This window comes from Anopheles maculipalpis, chromosome 2RL, assembly GCF_943734695.1.
Source record: "Anopheles maculipalpis chromosome 2RL, idAnoMacuDA_375_x, whole genome shotgun sequence".
Taxonomy (NCBI): Eukaryota; Metazoa; Arthropoda; class Insecta; order Diptera; family Culicidae; genus Anopheles; species Anopheles maculipalpis.
In genome coordinates, this window is record NC_064871.1 from 52,619,960 (window position 1) to 52,636,959 (window position 17,000).

A 17,000-nucleotide genomic window follows, 5' to 3' on the forward strand; every position below is an offset into this window, starting at 1 on the left:
CTAGTATTATTTTGATGCTGCTGAGTGTAATTATGATTAGGGCGATTGGTGAATGAATAACCGTTGTTCGATACTTTTCTGTTTAAATATATTTCTTTGTATGTCTCGCTCATCTCGGTCTGCCTCTTTCTTCCTTCTCTAGTGGGTGGTCTTCGTTGAAACCGTTTACATTGAACATCTGCTACAATTTGTGACGTATTATAATCGGGTAACGGGTCTCTTGCGCTACTCTCGACTAGACAAGACAAGGATAGTTTATACACATATAAGGAGCATATCGAAACAGTCGTAACAAGCAAAGTAGCGAACAGAATGTTATACTTTTTTGGTGTAGAGTTAGACAGTTTTTTAAGTACATTTATAGTTATAAGTTGTAACACATGAACCAAGTGCTAAAGTTCTCGGCTAAAACAATATCATACATTGCAGAAAAGCACGCACACTGAAACACACAGATGTTAAGAACTGTCTGCCTGAATTCCTACTACTGCTGCGACTTCTTTATCGAGCTCATCCACGTCGATGACACAACACGCCTGTCATTACCTTTCTGCATGTGCAATCGATTGTGTTTCATTAAACTATTTTTAAATACACCGGTTTCATATCTGCAAACCAGGCCACCTCGCCGTGACTATTGTTTGGTGTGGCACCTTCCTTGCACGTCAACCAGTACGTATCCATCAGTCCTTTGCCCTGCGAACGAGTGTATGTTAAAAAAAATGTATTACCAATACACGGTGTCGTGTGTTTTGAGGTTTTCTTTAAAAATGCCATCGGTTTTCACCTTCACATCGATCAATCCACGGTGTTCCGTCTTGAATCCTCCCACCTTGACCAGTGCTTCGTTCATTTCGGCCGAAATGTGAATCTTCAACGCTGTAAAATCACAAACCGGGAGAAATGGAGAAGGTTAGTGTGAATACATATAGACCTAGCAAACATACATGGGCATGGGCAGGTTTGTTTTGCTTTCCATCGCTTCTTACCTTCGCCGGTAGATTCCATGCGGGATGCTGTGTTAACTGTATCACCGAACAGGCAATATCTGGGCATCTTTGTACCCACGATGCCGGCTACTACCGGCCCAGTATGGATACCGCAACGTATCTGTACCGGTTCGTTCGCTCTGGAAAGAAAGGAGGATGAGCAGGGTGCTACAATTGTTCATTTGGGAGTGTTGCCAGCAACGCATTTCTCTTCGTGTGCTTCGTGAAGTACTGGGCGTCTCCATCGGTCTAAAGGAATGCTCTGGGTTGCAATATGTTAAACTACCATTTTTTGTTGAATGCGTGCATTTTGCTTGGGGGATAGTATCTTCTTTCTTGGAAAGTTTGTTTTTCATGATTTAAGTCTGCTGTGAAAACACTCGGTAATTTTGATAAAAAAAATCCTGATTTTAGTAGGGCGAGAGTAGTAGGCCAGGGTTTTTGGGGTGAACTTTATAATGCGGTTTGTAGTGTTGTTATATAGGATTTTTCGAGCTAGTTTAGACGACACACTCGATGTTTTTAAGCTGCAAATAGTTTTAGGTGCTAATAGCAGATTTTTGACTCTGAGTATTGAATTTCAACTAGCCGGAATTTTCGACATGATTGACAACTAATGAAATTCAATGTAGGCGATGAAGGTTGATTTTTTACTTTTGATACTTTAGCAACTTCATTCAACTTTAACCTAATTTTTTTTGTTTCTTAGTATTTTTATGGCTCAAATCACGATTGAAATAATATTTGTTGAAAATTTCACACATTTGAATGTAAATTTAGTTAGTAAGTGTTTTAAAAATTACCTCTGACAATATAATTTATAAACTTAAATCTTTGCTTTAAGTCAATTCTCGAAGCCAAAGTACATTCTTGATACTTATTTTGTACAGTATTTCTACATTAATTTCAATTAGTTTTGAATTTTTTAAAATTTTTACCCTAGTTTAAAGTTTTGGTAATGTTAAATTCAACGCTTGGTCTTAGCATAGAGCATACTGCATGCATATGCTGGATCGATCTAGCACACCGACCAGCAAAACTTAGCACAATGTGCCAAATGTGGTCTGAAGGCCATACAATGCTCTCTCTCTTCCTTTTCCAATAGTTTTCAACTACTACTCATTATTTAGAATTCTTTTCAAAATATCACATTTCTTCCCTGATTTTCCTGTACTGGGTGTTTTCAATCTTAGTTACCAAAGTATCTCATAGTTGTAGCAATTACTTTTTTCCCTTCAATCATTATAAAAAAATTAGCTATTATAACACAAAAAAAACTCCCAATTTGTATGCTCTTTGACACTAGTTTTACGTTGGATGCGCCCTTAATGATAAGAAATCTACAAAAATTCAAAATTATGTGGCGTCATTTGGGATTTTCTTACTTATGCGGAATGCTAAAGTATCCGGAAGCATCCAATAGATCCAGCGCCATTGTTGCTATTTCCGCCACATGTTTGTTTCCTACCATTTCGCCATCCCACGGTAGAGACCCGCACCAGACCAGACCGGATACCGAAGCCAGCAAAGAACATAACGGACAAGCAAAAACGAAAAAGAAAACATTTTCGTTAACGAATTGTTGGAATCGTCCGTTTGCTGCAAACGGAAGCCATTATGAAGTAGAAGCTACCACCGTTTTTCACCGGCAATCCGGAAGCCACCATGTACGAGTCACCAATGGTTTCGATTTTGTACACATCGTAACACTCAATGCGCTCATCGAACATCCGGTAGATGGCATTCAGGAACGAGACCACCTGTCGAAGTTATCGGGGGAGAAAAAAAAAAACAGACATAAAAAGCGAGCCAGTCGGATTAATAACATGCACGCAATCTTATCCTCTCACACGCCGGTTGGCCGTGCGTACCTCCAGCGGTGTGCATTCGGCAGCAATTTCGGTAAAGCCAACGATGTCGCTGAAAAATATCGTCACAGCCGAGTAGTACTCCGCCGGGACCGTTTGGGCCTGCTTTAGCTGTGTGGCCACCGTTGGGGGCAGCATTTGGAACAGCAGTGAGTCGGATTTGCGCTTCTCCCGTTTCAGTTCTTTCGCCTTGTGAGCCAGATTAATGGCGTACAGCTGTATGGTGGCGGCCGCATTCCGCACGAGTATGATGATGATCGGGGACACAATAAGGACGACCACCAGGATGGCGATGCCGAATGTTTCCATATTGTCTGCCGACTGGAGCACTTTCTGGACCTCGTTACTGTGGGTGGTGTGGGCCAGAATAAGACAAAAGAGAGAGTGTGAGAGAGAGAGAGAGAGAGAGAGAGAGAGAGAGAGAGAGAGAGCGAAGCATGTTAGTGGTATCGAGGGAAATCACGACCCATGCATACTTGTACGCGTATGTCCCAAACATGGTACAGGATTGGAACAGATAAAGACATTCCTACCGCAATGCGTAACTGAAGACTTGGGTCAACGTTAAGATTTGTTTGCTGAGATTAAGAATACACCCATTCTTCCTACAGTAGAAAATGATTCCCACTCGTACCGTATGATCGACCGGAGCGCCCTTTGTAACTTCCGCAGCTCATCGATGTAGTAAGCCATCGACTCGTAGTAGGAACGTGCATCGGCCACATTGCCCTCGCGCCGCAAGTTTTTCTGGATGGTTTTGCTCCACTGGGTAATATTGCCGTAACTTCGCATTGTGAGTGTAATGTTTCGGTAGATTACTTTCAACGATGGTACAAAGTGTAGCGATCCATTCAACAGGTCTCTCCCGAGGATGTCATGCTGGACGTACTTGATGTACGAATCGGGCTTGAGATATCCACGGCCATAGTAGTTGATACCGTACACGGAGGAGATGTCCAAACTTTCGATACTGCGCAAAAGGTTCTTAAAGCTGAGCAGAAATCGCCAAACACCACTTTTATTCGCATCCTTTATCTGGTTGGTCAGATGCTCCAGCAGCGCCGCATTCGCGGTGGTGTACCAGCGCAAAATTTGTGGCACCGTACTGTCCTCGGTGCTAATGTTGGCCCGGAACTCTTGCAGAGTTTCGCGAAATTCGCTCATGTTTAGCCACGTCACCTCCCCATTGTTTGGTTGTATCGTTCGTATCGAAATGTCGGGCCACGATGACATATTGTCCAGGGCTAGATCCGTTTCGAAGAAGGTGTCGTTTAGATTTCTGCGCAAGGTGATACCGTTCGTGTAGATGTAGAATGCCACATCGGAACGTTCCTGCTGCAGACGTGTTACCACCTTACCGAGATCGGTTGCCATGGTGACCTGATTTTCGATCTCCGTCACCTCCATCCGGTAGCTAACGATCTCGATCATTTCGTACGACGTTTGGACGATCAGTGCGAGTATCGGTATGAAGGGAAGTATGATCATCTGCATCTGTTGCAGCTGGCGGCCACGTTTGAATGCGGGATTCTTTGCTTCTGCACTGCAGCACATGTTACCGTGGTAGTGCTGCTGCGTGCTGACATCCTCGGAGCTGATCGATTTGATCGACGAGCTGTCGGTCTGATTGACACGGGATTTCATTTTACTGCCAGAGACACAGAGAGAGAGCGAGAGAGAGAGAGAGAAAGAGAGAGAGAGAGAGAGAGAGTAAACACGCAAATATAATAATTGAAATAAGATTGTACTAGCTAAGGATGTTATTATTCCGTAACACATCATTTATGGCGTTTGTTTCAAAAGTATCAGTACTACGACAGTATGTGCAGTAATGTATAATTTCTTTCCGTATCATAGTGTTTATCGATAGCAAAAAGATATTTTTTTATCAAATCAAGATAAATTATTAAAGATAAATCAAAGATAATTCAATGTCATTGAACAAGACATAAAAACAATTGAATTCCTAAACAATTAAATAATAATACGCGTCATGTGCAGTGGTGGATTAAACTATGGGCGGAGTTGACGGCTGCCATGGACCTCACACTAGCCTTGCCGGTCTGAGGGGTATCGCTGGCCCCCTCTAAACCACTGAATCCCGCTAGTGGTCATACGTCTTCTTCTTCTTCAGAGTCAGATCTCACTACGGGAGGACGGTCCACATGGGATTTGAACCTCGGTCCTGCGGTATACAGGCTAGCGCCGTTGTTGCCTGTACCACCGGGCATGCATATGCGAAGATGTATAAACAGTTACTAATTCCAACCCAGTCGGGACACACCGTCCATTGAATGGGTTACTAGACTTATTATCAGAGGAGGATCTTCCTATAAGCGGACTGAGCGGCCGCGTGGGACCCCCGGTTAGCAACATGAATTGGTTACTGTAAATGTTGGTGGATAGATGGGGCCCGGATGGCAGCCTCGATTGCTTCTTGGCGAGTCTAATTCGCTGTGCAATACTAACATAATCGAGTAGGAGACTTCAGGTAACTAGCAATGGCAGGAAAGTGAACTTGTCGATTAAAAAAGGCCGAAAGACTAAGGTTGAACCCGTGTCTTCAGTGAGGTCTAGTTGTTAATAGTAAAAAGCTCAAATACTATTTTTGAAAGCTCAAATTAATGGTTTTCTTTTCGCACTGATTTTGCTCAACCTGAATGTCTTCTTTTATTTGGCACTTAACCGGCTACCGGTTCATTCTTATTGGATTTGTACAGCGTATTTGTGATTCGTGCCAAATCAAAGAGCGCAAATATTTCTACCTCCATTTCAATTCCTTTTTTCATGATCCATTATTTTCGAAAACTATAAAGATTTGTAGAACAAAAAAAGAAGAAAAGAAAATTGTGCATCAGTTCTCGATGGACAATGTAAGGCAGCACTTTGGCGGTAGTGCACTTCATTATGTGTATGCAAGGTTTTTGATCCATATAGTCGAATTGTACTATCACTTAGGGGAATATTTCAAATAAATATTTGAATACTGCAAACCAATTAAGGAGCATCGGAAACTGGTATCGCGACTGTGGAATTTTGAATCAGTTATGGTTAAACAAAGCAGTAATTTGAGCAACTTTTGCTGCTATTTTTAGCATTTAATCTATTCAAATTTTTGATACGGTGTTAATGATACGGTCTGCTGATGTGAACAAGCTGTTAAAGACATTGATTCATTTTGCTGGTTAAACAGATGCGAAAGAAACGCTCGGTAGAAATTTCACTATATGATTGTAATTTCCCTCCCAATTTAATGTAAGATTGTAATATTTCTCTAACTTTTTGAAAAGCTCTACTAAATTATAAATAATCCCTGTTAAAACAAAATTCCTAAAAAACCATTGCCGTGATAAAAAATGACTTTGTTTATTAATCAAAATTTAAATTATGTTACATTCTCATTTTTACACTACAAAAGTAAAATAGAAATAAAAGTTTTGGTATGGCATGCTACACAGCCTCCCAACATCATTGTAAACCAAATATCTATCTAGAAACATTAATAACTTATTACTTTTTCTCATGCTTAAAATTGTAGCTTTGCACCTTGCTACAGTCATTGTGTTTCTATCGGTTTTAATATCGATACTTCTCCATTTACAACCAGTGTTACGTGGACTGTTTAATTATTCAGACCGTTTAGAATGAAATGAAAATAATAGCTATAAAATGATAAACTGCCCGTTTTCCTCTCATTTGCCGACGATTATGGGCAATAATGTACGGGAAAACTTTACTGCTATTGGTCTTCGTCTAGCCGCAATGCATAGTTTTATAGTTTATGTTTGAAAGTGTTGTTTTGAAATGATCGCTAATTCTTTAGAGAAGTGATAGACAAACAGTAGTTTAATGTTTAAACTCCTTGACGTACCCAATGAGTTATTGGTAAACTCATTCAAAAAACAAGAAGAAATACAGGTGCTTTATTGTTACTGTTTGTAAAATTCGTACAGTCAAATAAGAATATCGTTGTTTTCTGCAGTATTTTCGCTCCCACCTGGTAATGTATCAACAAACACATCACGTCCCTCAAATAAGGAAAACATCCAATGCATGTGGCAGGAAGCAGGATTAAAATAAGTTTCACCATCGCCGAATACATGTACATAATGGAACGCACAGTATTAGTTTAGCTAAGCACACACAAACAAAAAGAGAGAGAGAAAAAACCCCAACTCAGGAGATAATGGCATGATGCAGGATGAGCAGAGGCTTCGGAGGTCACACATAGGAACAGAAAAAACTTCTCAGATGCCAATTTTTCCGGAAATTTTATCGACTGCCATCTAGCTTATGATTTTGTTTTTTTCCTTTTTGGTGCTTTTTTCGGGCTGGGTTAATGAAGCGATTTGGTTTCAATTTTCTCGCGACACAGCAATACTCCAAGAGGGTTCCATAGGCGGAAACGGATCCGCACGTATCTAGTGAGCTTTTTTGGATGAGTTGGTTCGAGACATCTGGATCGCTGGAAACCACCGAGTATCAATTTCGGAATCGATTGTTACAACCAAGATTGTCTAGCTATAGTTTGAGCAAAAGTTTAGTTGCTTGTAACGATAATTTTTGTAATACCTAAATTATTTTATTTGATAAGAGCTACTGGCAGGATGAACCAACTGAAAAGCAAAGGTCTTCCTTCAATTTAATCAATAGTAATTCAAAATTAATATCCTTCTAATCTTAATACTTTACCAATTTGCTGGTATTGTCGGCTTCATTGTACCCAAATGAGCTGCTTAAGGGTACAAAAAAATCTCTCTCCCTTATTTCCAGAAGCGCCATCCTGTCTAGTCAACCACAATAAACGTCACAGCCAAGGATAACGCATCACGTTAATCTAGCGAGATTTAGCACCTTTTTTCCAACGACACAGGAGCACGAAAACATGGCTCACTGTTACCATAGGCTCGGGAAAACATATTGCCACCAGTTCGCACGAATCAGTCGATAGAAGGATATCAAAGGTCGCCTTGGAAAACCGATAGGTCAGCGCAATAGGTTTATGATGAATGTTTATTCGCTCGTTCATCGTTCAGGAATGCCGGCACTGCGGCGGGGACCTGGAGTCCTGCAAAGGATTTTTCTCTTCTTTGGCAGAAAATGTAAACAACATAAAGTGTATTTTCAGCCCCAGTTCCGGTGACATAAAACTGAAGCTATTTGTACAGGGTGTCATGCCAGTGGAATGACAAAGTGTAATTATAGGCAATACCCACGAAAGTCTAGAAAATCACGAACTTTCGCGTGGCAAAAAGCTTCAGCAATGTAGGACACGGCTTTTGATGACTTTATTTAACGTTTACATTGTTTCCTTAACTGCGCTGCGTGGTTGAAAGGAATACGTTTTCTCTAGACACATAATAGTATGTCACTTAGGAATCGAAACTCAAATTTTCTACAAATACAACGAGTTTAGGAAAGTTTTAATAAGCTTTCCTCTAGGCCGAAAGGTCAAAAGAGCAGCAGTAGTAAGAAAAGTAACAAAAAAAGCACATTCGCAACAAGCGGCCCTATCTATAGTTGCGTCTAAGACCTTCATCAATCTCACTTGAAAATCGTAATCCCTTTACATTGCTTAGAATGGACTATCAGAACAAAACCGGCCGGATTGAAGACGATTGAAGCGAAGCGATAAAAAAATTTGTTAGAATTAAGTTATCCCGGTGTGAGCAATACAAAAAAAAAAAACAAACAGAAAGATCGCTTAGGTCCCAAAGCTAATCGCAAAGTGTCACACCGTTCAGCAAAGCTAGAGGAAGAGATAAATTTAATTAATTCGTTGTCTTGCTGACTTTTCTTTATCTCTGTTGCCACTTTGCGGGATTCGCTTAACATTACAATTTGCCACACTAGGCCACAGGACCGGAGTTTTATCCACCGGTAAGCTAACACGCTTTTCAATCTAAGCCTAGCTCCCTCGCATCGATACGATATTCCAAGCGGACCAGCGAGGACGAGGACTGGACTGGCACTGCACCGAGACTCCATCAATTTTATGCTCCACAGGTAATAAACATTGATGGACTGCGGGCGAAGTAAAGACTTGAAAGTCTCGAACGGTTTCCGCTTCGACGTCCGCATCGGTCCCGACAATCGACATGATGATGATGGGCAACATTCAAGCCTGTGTTTGTGTGTGTGTGTGTATTGCATTGGTCAAGACGTGCCTGCCGGTTTAAATGCACATTGTGCAACAGTATAAGCTTATGCAGGGACGAAGTTACAGCAACGGGCATAGCGGTGCTGAGCAATATTTGAGTAAGCGTAAATAATAATCATTCCGACAGTAGGTTTCCGGAAAGGAAAGAAGTGGTAACGGGTTTTAACGGGCACAAAGGCAGTGTGTCTGCAGAGGATAGGGAGGCAGAGTACCGTGTGTAAAACATGGCAAACACATGATGAATTATACTATCATATTATCCGTATACGGTGGCCCAGCAAATGGCAGACATTGGACAATAAAATGAAAATAAAGTCCTGCGGCTTTTGCTACTTGAACATGTGTGCGTATTTTTTACGTGAAACAAGAGAGATTAAAAAGACCCTTTACATCTGTTTAGTAAGGTTTGCCACCAGTGTTTTTCAATCGTTCAAAAACACCCTTAATTTAGAAATATTATTAAAGCAACAGGTATTATATCAGTCCCGGTTGATCCGTTTGCTTAGTGGTAACGGGGCTGATGCTTCACACGGCTGAAGCGGGTATTGTAACCTATGAAAGTGAATCCGTACTTTCCTTGTACCAAAGACTAACAATCAACACATCCCGTAAGACTAGCCAAGGAAGGTTAAGGCGCCAAGATGGAGGAGAAACTTATTGCTGGCTTCAACCATAGAGCAGCTGTTTTCTTAGAACCTTGTATGAATTTAGAATCATACTACGATTGGACAAGCACAATTGACTCCTGTCAATCAATGTGTAACAGTATTGATATTGCATTCCATAAATATTCGTTCGTTGAAGCATAGGGTGTACCATATAGGGGATATCCAAGTTTGTTTTGCAAATAATTTACTGTTTCTTAACTGAAGAGCTATTACTTTAAAAAGGGCCTCAAACTTTTTTGTCTTTTTCTTATCATTTCTGCATATTTCCCGGAGCATTTTACCAGTGTACATTGTCTTTGAAATTTTGTAGACTGCTGCTGCTTTAAGGGCATAAATCTTTCAGTTGAACATATCCTTTAAGAAAATCCATTTTTCAATATCAATCGATTGAGAAACATGGCAGACTTTAAGCTTATAAGTAGATGAACTGTACGGCTTATTGTGCCGTCTGGTAAGATCCAATAGTCATCCATGTCATGTTCGTCCATTTCATCTGCCCTGTAACATGTTCTTATACTGCTCAACATTGACCGTTACTATGACGCCATCATCGTCTTCAAAGTCGTACGGGCCGATAATTCTTCCTGCACAAACACCAACCCATCAACATAGTGAAGATTAACCGGCTCTTCGACGATCATATCAGAATTACCAGAGCTCAAAAAGAGGGGTTTTAAAACGTCGTATAGTCCAGAATTTCGTTTAAAAGACTATTTACAATTTCAACATGTTTTCAACATGAACGTTGTTTGTTTTCATCTTCTATGGCACTACAAGCTCTAGAAGTCTCGGCCTGCCATTTCTGACTTTCCTTGACTTAAAACTGCACTGGACATTTCTCCAACAACTCCGAATACTACCAGATACAGGTCGGTACACCCTGTATCTCTTCCAACTGCAAACAACGGTTGGTTGAAGTTTTGGAATGTTTAGTTAATTAGATTGGATTGTGTAAATAGCATCAAGCACTTTCATTTCATCTAGAAAACTTTACATGTCCATTCATTTAAGCTCGGCCTGCAGAATGTATCCTTTTTGGTATGATACTTTGAGAACAATTACGAGACAAACATCCCAAAATTAATATCACTTTTCCGCAGAAAAATTCCAATATAAACTCTAAGCCTCAAAACATGTTTGAAATTTTTACTAAAGAACTTGAACAAGTTTTTACATTCTCCCCACTACAAAGGACACCAGCTGTTTCCAAAGTTATCTAGAACTAAAGTATATTGCACACAAAAAAAAAAAACAAAAAATAAAACCACCACAAATGTATCCACCATTCGATCTGTAAAGTAGATTTACCACAGAATCGACGTTATGGTAACGATATCGTTCAACTGATAACGGTTCTCCCGTGTTTTTGTGACCGTGCTTTGCGTGGCCCTTGTGGCATATAGAGATGGTGCTGGTAATCCCTCTGGCTGCTTCAAACACACTTCGTACACTCAGTCGCCGAGGATAGTTTTGCTCGAGCGTATTACATATTCCACGCCACGGAACGGCACAAGCACATCGTCACGGAACTGCTCCAGTGGCACTTTGAACCCCCTTCCACCACTCACTCACTCAACTTCACGAGGATTCGTCCCCGGCAAAAACGGGTAGCACTTCGTTCGATGTAGAATTTGAATGAGTATGAAATTAGATTAGATGAAACGACACTACTGCTGTCGGTTGCCTTGAAGGATGGAACGGCGACTGATAGGACCGGTGTACCGGTCGGTGCACCATAGTACGCCTGGAAAGCAAACCGATCCGAACCCACTGGACGCGTGCGGACGACTGACTGAGCTAACGGACTCGTGCGGCGTTGTAAAGACATCTTCATCTCAAAACGACGACGAGGTGACGAGGATAGTAAATACGGCACCGACACACTACGGCACGAGCGCGCCACCAGTTGATCCAGCGCCACGGTACGAGACCCGGTAGGCGGTTCAGGACAACGCAAACGCACACATCCGCAACACCAAATCGTCCGTTAGACTGTGTGACAGCGTGCGGAGAGCTTGCTGTTTGCGGTACTCCCGACCTAGGACGATAGGATAACGAACACGACGACGCCGACAACGCTACCGCAGACACCGTCGCGGACAGGGGTACACAATCGATGCGGCTCCACCTCAACCACCCTGTAGCTATTGGACACATGCCACGCACGGTACAAAAAGATGGTAGAAACGCGGGGACGCGAATACGGATGAAAAACAAATTCATCAACTCGCGCCCAAAGGACAACGACTGCATTCGGCCGTAGTGTGCGGTTGCTTTGGTGTTGCGCCAGGGTGGTTCGAATATTTGTATGCTATTTTTTACGCGTATCAAGCTTTGCGGTCTCCCCCCTCCCCTCACCCCCCACCCCACCACCATTTTGATGAGGACTTCCTTTTTTTTGCTTGCTTTTATTTCGTGACATCCCACATGTCTGTGAAGTAGGCAGCGTGCGGAAGAAGGCGTAACCATTCAGCTATTCTCTATCACGGTGCAGCTATTTTTATCATCTTCCTGAAAAGCTTTAGGAAGCAGTTCGATTGTCGTGGTCTATTTGCACGAACCGCCACTACAGTACGTTCGTGGGACAACGCAATCTACGGGAATCTACGCGTATGCTAGTACTTTTTTTTTGCGGAAAAATGTGGGCATCTTATCGGTGAATGGTTCAATTTACGATCATTAAGATTTTTTGTTTATTTTACATTGCAAATCAGTCATTTGTTAAAGAGTTTAAAGTGTGCCTATTACTAAACCAAAATGATTAACCAACTGTCTATCGGTTTAATTCTCGATGTTTACACTTCGCTTGCTTCTCCACAGTGTAAAACCGTCGATGTTAATACATTGATCGGATAGGTAGGGTATGTGCACGTTAGACCCCCCCCCCCCCCCCCCCCCTGATCCCCATACAATTTCTCTGCTAAACCCCCGGCTACCGCCGTGCATCCATAATTGACATAGTGTTCCGTGTTGTCTGGTAATATTGCGAGTTTTTGCAAAACAGGACTGCAAAGGAAAGAAAATAATTGACCCAAACGACAACGTGCAACCACTCCAGCGGCAAGCGCGCCTAGAGTTACTGGTATTACGTCACTTATTTTGGCGCCTGCGGTAAGAGAACAAACATAAAGCGCAACACACAGAAGAAGAAAAAAACACAACAACAACAAAAAAAAAACCGCGGAAACAGATCACTGCTCATATCATTCGAGAAGAAAACCATAAATCATCACACCACGTGTAGCCCCTGTTCGGTAATCCTTTTGGCTTCGGGTGATGATTTATCGACCATCGCACGTCTCCATTTCCATCCTGGAGGTTTGCAGGGTTGAGTCCGCCAAAACGGAAGGGTGCGCTTGTCGGCAAACCTTCTCGGAGAATCCTTGCGAATGCAAATCAGTAAACGGGTTTCCTCAACGAAGTTGGTGTTATTTGTACATTCCGCACACATATCCACAAACCACACAAAATCGGTCGAACAGCGTTGGTCGCCGGGCCTTAGATCTACACATGGCCTGTGAATCGATCTCGGTGGCGCCATTTTCCAAAACAAGCACCGCACGTTCTTGTTTGGAGTTCGCATGCAAAGAAAAATTACAACTTCCGACCAGATGCACAAGCTTCACACACCAACAGGTGTGTAACAAAATATAGATTTGTGTCTACAAAGAGATTAACGACTACATAATAGTCTATTGGCTGCAATATTCACCCCAACTTACTAGCACAAATCCGCCAATAAAAAAAAGCATTTAAATAATAAATGTACATAAAATTAAACTAATCACCTGACGAATGGGCCCAGTGGTCAAAAATGCGTTTCAACTGTGGCTCGAAGTTTCCGTGCTAACCGAGTTATATTAAACTCATTTATCTTGCTCGGCATCAAACCGATTGAAAGGAACATCCAATTGTCGGTGCAGATGAGGAGTGAACGGCCCGAATCCAAGCGTTTCGTCCAGCGTATTCCTACCCATCAGGACGAATATTTCACAGTTCGGAAAACTTGTTATCTTCCTCACCGTGTCCTGGCACGCCTGAGTGTCATTCATTAACGGTCGATCAGTGGGTAACGGTGACGGTGGCCGCAGGTGGATGAACGCTGGCGAAGCGACGATACGCATAAACAGTTTTGATTGATGACACTTTTCGTAAGCCCACGGGTTCCTCTCGCGCTGCTAAGTGGTGTGCGTGCGTGCGTGCGTACCGTGGTAAGGTAACGCAAGGTAGGATAGGAGTGGCAGGTTGAATCGGAAGCCCTTCGATGGTGGTGTTATTTACACGATCAACAAGTGGATTTTCCAGAGTGGCAATGGAAAGTGCCGACAACGGATGCAAGTTTGTTTAGAATTCAAATGCATTTGATGCATGCAAAAAAATGCTAAAAATTTGCTATTAGTTGATGTAAACATTTTTATAAACTAATTTATGAGACATTTTTATACAAATAATCTGGAAAAATAGTTACAGTATAGACTGCATGTATAATAAACAAAAAGTAAAAATCGATGTACGCCGTAAATATCGACGAAACGAAGGTTCTGTTACGAGATGAGCTTTATGTGAAGCTTTTTTACAGGATGTGGCGATATCAGCGCCATCTGCGTTGGAAAATCTCGTTAGCAATCAAAAAGGACTTTTTTCAAATTCAAGTGTTTGAAATTTTTGTACACTTTGTGATTGTAAAAAAATTGTTCAAAACTCTCCAACTCTCAAACAAATAAATCTTTCCAATTTCTATAAATGAATTTTATTATAATGATATAATGATTTTAAACCGAGCATGCCCGGGATAAGACAAAAAATGCAGGAAGGAAATGCCCCGGTAATCTATTTTATATACACCGTCATCACATGTGGTGTTGACAATACCGCGCAAGTAGTCATACTTAAAATTAAAAAAATAGTAATGATTTAATTGTTTTTATCATGGTTCAATATAATTAAAAGTTTTTTTTATTTCGTAATGATTGCCAGGCCGCATTTCTATTTAAATAATAGTTAAAGAGTTTTGATATTTGCCTAATCAAACTATGGTACTCCAATAGATAACAGCAAAGTTTCCGCGTGTGCGTATAACACGCTACATAAACGACTCTTATGCAATGTATCGAATATAATACATATTCTATATTACACATATAAAGATAACAGTAATGACACCCAATTTGGCGAGCTGAAGTTATCATTGTATGGGCCACAATTTATTGAGACCTGTTATATATATACAGACTCATCAAATTCGGGTGTCAGTTGATTGTTCAAATGCATCTTTTTTACGAGAGGTGGTGTTACAATTCCATGGTTTAATGGAAATATCCAGTGTCCAAGGTGATAGCGGCGCCGATCTTCAAACAGCACAGGGTATCGAATCGCTACCGGATCGATTCTCCGTAAGCAGATCTAGAAGATCATGCAAGGGGTTCTAGAATCAAACAAGAAGTATAATAATGCTTTATTTGAATAGAAAGTAATTTATATAATTACTTTCAGAACGAATCGGACATCAGCCTTAATCCACAGAAAATAAAAATATAGAACAGATCTACAGGACTCTCCTGTTTGTTGTTCAACATCTCTAAGGTGAGTGTTACGCGAAGCGCGGGCTTCAACATACGGGGCACGAATTTTACCAGATCTTTCCAATTCCTTTATTTCGCGGATGGCATTGACGTCTTCCTTTCAGAGTGTCAGTTGAAGGCAACAATCTTGAGGTGGTAGAGGAGTTCTGCTGCCTTGGTACTTCGTACCGACGGTAGTAGGAAGGATATGGTAGCTAGGGCACGTGATGCTGGACTCATGACCCATCAGGAAGGTGCTCGTCAACTACCTGTGCGGCACGAGGCGTAGAGCAACACAGCGAGCTCGTTACCTGTATTAAATGGAAAATGAAAGTTCTCATCATCCAACAATTAACACTGTCGTAACTAACAACAAAATAACCATACGACCTTACAAATACGGATCCGGACACACCAGATTCGTACATGGAACGATTATTGGTGGAAAAGCAATTTGGAGTCCAGATATACCCTGAAATCTCGAAGCTAACAGACGATCTTGAATGGGCAATCAGCAATCAAGAAGTTAAAAGTCCTGGGTTGATATGAAACATTAAAATGCACAGTTAAAAGAAGCTTATTCCAAGTATGTTATACAGAAAGATGGTCTGGATAGGATTTGATGCCCGGTTCAGTTAAGTGAAATCAAGTTTCAGGTCAGAGCCCGATTCTAAAGAGATCGAAATTGCTGGTTATATTTCGCTGATGAGTATTTCATAATTCGATCCAAACCGGGGCCAGAGGCAAGGAGACGGACTCACAGGTTTGTTGTTCAACATCGCTCTGGAGTGTGTCATGCGAAGCGCGGGCTTCGACATCTGGGGCACGATTTTCACTCGATTTCTCCAATTCCTTGGCTTCGCGGATGACATTGACATAATCGGACGGACAACTGCGGCGTTGTGCGAGGCGTACATCCGACTGAAACGAGAGACCAACAGAATTGGATTGAGCATCAATGCGACGAAGACAAAATACCTGCTTGCCGGAGGCTCTGATCGTGATAGAGCCCGACTCGGAAGCAGAGTATCAGTTGACGGCGACGATCCCGAGGTGGTAGAGAAGTTCTTCTACCTTGGTACGATCGTAACTTCCGACAACAACGTAAGCCTCGAAATCCGAAGGAGTATTGTTCAGGGGAATGGTGCCTTCTACGGACTCCACAAAAACACCTGCGATCCACAAGACTCCAACAACACACGAAATGTACGATTTACCGCACTTTGATACGTCTGGTAGTCCTCTACGGGTACGGGTATTGGACTATGCTGACGGAGGACGCCAATGCAAGCGCCATTTTCGAACGGCGGATGTTAAGGACTATCTTTGGGGGTGTGTTCGAGCAGGGCATAGGGCTGTTTGACGGTGCTAATATCCTGACGGTAGTCAAAGCCTGAAGGATACGTTGGCTGGGGCACGTGATGACGATGCCGGACTCATGCCCCACCAGGAAGGTTCTCGTCAGCGACCCGTTCGGCACGAGGAGTAGAGGAGCACAGCGAGCTCGTTGTCTGGATCAAGTGGAGTCTAACCTATCGGAGATCGGATGCAGCCGTGGTTGGAGGACTGCAGCCCTAGACCGAGTTTCCTGGAAACTGATTGGAGACCTGGCCATGTCGACGTGACGTGCTCAATCATGAGCAAGCCAAAAAGAAGAAGAATTTGACCCAAAAATTTAAAAGAAAAATTTCATAAATCAGAGTGTTACATAATTCTTAGGAAAAGCAAATTATTTCATAAAAGTTTCAATTTTT

General features: G+C 41.9%; 2 protein-coding genes across 3 annotated transcripts in view; both read right to left on the minus strand.

Moving 5' to 3' along the window:
* Positions 1 to 17,000, minus strand: part of LOC126556994 (RNA-binding protein 25) — a 121,103-nt gene that overhangs the window by 57,472 nt on the left and 46,631 nt on the right. The gene's annotated exons all lie outside the window — the stretch shown is intronic.
* LOC126557402 (uncharacterized) lies at positions 561 to 11,051 on the minus strand. 2 transcript variants are annotated; one of them, XM_050213171.1, is made up of 8 exons: positions 10,994 to 11,051; positions 3,492 to 4,505; positions 2,861 to 3,203; positions 2,626 to 2,749; positions 2,375 to 2,453; positions 990 to 1,129; positions 788 to 879; positions 561 to 696 (listed from the first exon to the last, which is right to left on the minus strand). In XM_050213171.1, the coding sequence occupies exons 2-8, from the start codon at positions 4,499 to 4,501 to the stop codon at positions 577 to 579; spliced, it is 1,908 nt and encodes a 635-aa protein (XP_050069128.1). In that variant the 5' UTR covers positions 4,502 to 4,505; positions 10,994 to 11,051; the 3' UTR covers positions 561 to 576. The 2 variants fall into 2 exon arrangements, with proteins under 2 accessions (XP_050069128.1, XP_050069127.1); XM_050213170.1 differs by having other exon boundaries at positions 2,623 to 2,749.

What these genes read in the sequence shown, in the direction of transcription:
- LOC126557402 (XM_050213170.1), bottom strand. Translation starts at nt 4,501, where the DNA reads ATGAAATCCCGTGTCAATCAGACCGACAGCTCGTCGATCAAATCGATC. An exon ending in ATTGCCGGTGAAAAACGGTG is followed by an intron (nt 2,454 to 2,622) that starts GTAGCTTCTACT and finishes GCGAAATGGTAG; the next exon opens with GAAACAAACATGTGGCGGAA. An exon ending in TACTTTAGCATTCCGCATAA is followed by an intron (nt 1,130 to 2,374) that starts GTAAGAAAATCC and finishes CTTTCTTTCCAG; the next exon opens with AGCGAACGAACCGGTACAGA.